Genomic DNA, 1,504 nt, shown 5'->3' with positions numbered 1-1,504 from the left:
AAAGAGTGTTTACAATGTCTTGCATTGCTATTTTATTGCCTTCATCACAAGACAAAAGCATGCAAGAAAACCACAGCATGAATTTCTTACCTCATAATTCATTCTCTCAGTCTCATGTCCCTGTGAAAACTATTTCTTGTATCCAAGGAGAAGTAAAACAAAGGCTTGTTTGTTTGCTTTTTTTTTTTCCTGAGAGGGTTCCTCAAATCTTGAAGAACCTTTTTCGTCCTCCTTTCAGTTCCATCTCATAAAAATTGTCTTGGCTCAGTTAGGTACAACTTGATTGTATTAGAAATAAGTCAGCTTCCTTTCCTCCATCTAAATCTGTCAGCTAGTAGAGGACTATGTACAGTATCATATCAAAGTCTAAGAGGAGTTTAAAATTCATACAATAAATATGTGCAGGCACTGTAGCGGGAATCAACCTGGCCAGTTTCCATGTGCTGCCTATCACACTGCTGTCGCTAGAGGAGATAAATCCCATCCCTGCTGTCAAAAATGTGGGTCTTCCTTCAATTTGACTCACTCCAGATGCTGCTTTGGAACTGTGCCTGCCTTTATCAGCAAACAAATTGTCACCTCATGGAAAATATGATGGCCAGCGTCCTGCAGACATTTGTGCGAGCAGATAACTTTGCTCTCTGTAACCCCAGTGAAATCAGTCAAACTACAGATGGTGGACACCTTTCAGCAGCTGCTTAATTCTTTGCAGAATTGATGTCTAAACTGTAAAATTACCTGTCTCCCTTCATATGACTTAGGTTTGATGAAAACAGCCAGTCCATGGAGAAGGGTTATCCTAGACAGACAGTCGATGACTTTCCAGGAATTAGCCAGAAGGTTGATGCTGTTTTCCAACAGAAAGGTAAACGATGAGAGCTTTTAAGTAAAATTTGTTTACTTGTAAAGAACAAAAGTTCTGGACTTATGATAAATGTCATTATTGCTGTATCCTGCAAAAGGTAGAACTGAAGAGATGCTCTGCTGTTTGTACAAAGATGATGTTCCCAGCTTTGTCAGAATGAAGCTAGTTCTTATACCCATAACACAGTACTTTACTTTTTTATTTCCAGGATTATTCTACTTCTTCCATGGATTGAAGCAGTGGGAGTTCGACCCTATTGCTAAAAAAGTTATCCGTGAAATAAAGAGTAACAGCTGGTTTAACTGTTAATATAATTAAACTTTCTTACACACATCAAATGAGAAAAAAAATCATCCTAGATTTCTCAAAGGTTGTTCATGTGTACATTACTACACAGTAGAGGCAACAGGACTAGTTTCATACATGTCTACTATTTTAATAAATCAGCATGTCAGCTCTAATTGTGTCTCCAACTGTATTTTTTCCCCTGATTAAGTGCAAAATGTACAACATAATTCATTATTTTATACTCCAGATGGGTTTTGAAATATTTTGGCAATAAGCGGTTTTAGGTTTATGTCAACTTTTTTCTACTTCATCTGTTGAGGGTGTTCTGTATTTCTGAGGTGTGAAAGACTT

The 1,504-nt window shown here is 37.4% G+C and overlaps 1 protein-coding gene across 1 annotated transcript in view; it reads left to right on the top strand.

Moving 5' to 3' along the window:
- The window catches only part of LOC104617121 (matrix metalloproteinase-27-like), a 7,439-nt gene extending 6,157 nt beyond the window's left edge, over nt 1–1,282 (top strand). The window contains exons 9-10 of the mRNA XM_010282359.1: nt 762–865; nt 1,074–1,282. Of these exons, the coding sequence (XP_010280661.1) occupies nt 762–865; nt 1,074–1,174 (205 nt within the window). The 3' untranslated portion in view covers nt 1,175–1,282. The remainder of the gene's footprint in view (nt 1–761; nt 866–1,073) is intronic.
- Nucleotides 1,283–1,504: the final 222 nt, after the last annotated feature.

This window comes from Phaethon lepturus, unplaced genomic scaffold (assembly GCF_000687285.1).
Source record: "Phaethon lepturus isolate BGI_N335 unplaced genomic scaffold, ASM68728v1 scaffold2770, whole genome shotgun sequence".
Lineage (NCBI taxonomy): Eukaryota > Metazoa > Chordata > Aves > Phaethontiformes > Phaethontidae > Phaethon > Phaethon lepturus.
Note: the sequence above shows the minus strand (reverse complement) of the source record. Positions and strands in the feature narration are given on the sequence as shown.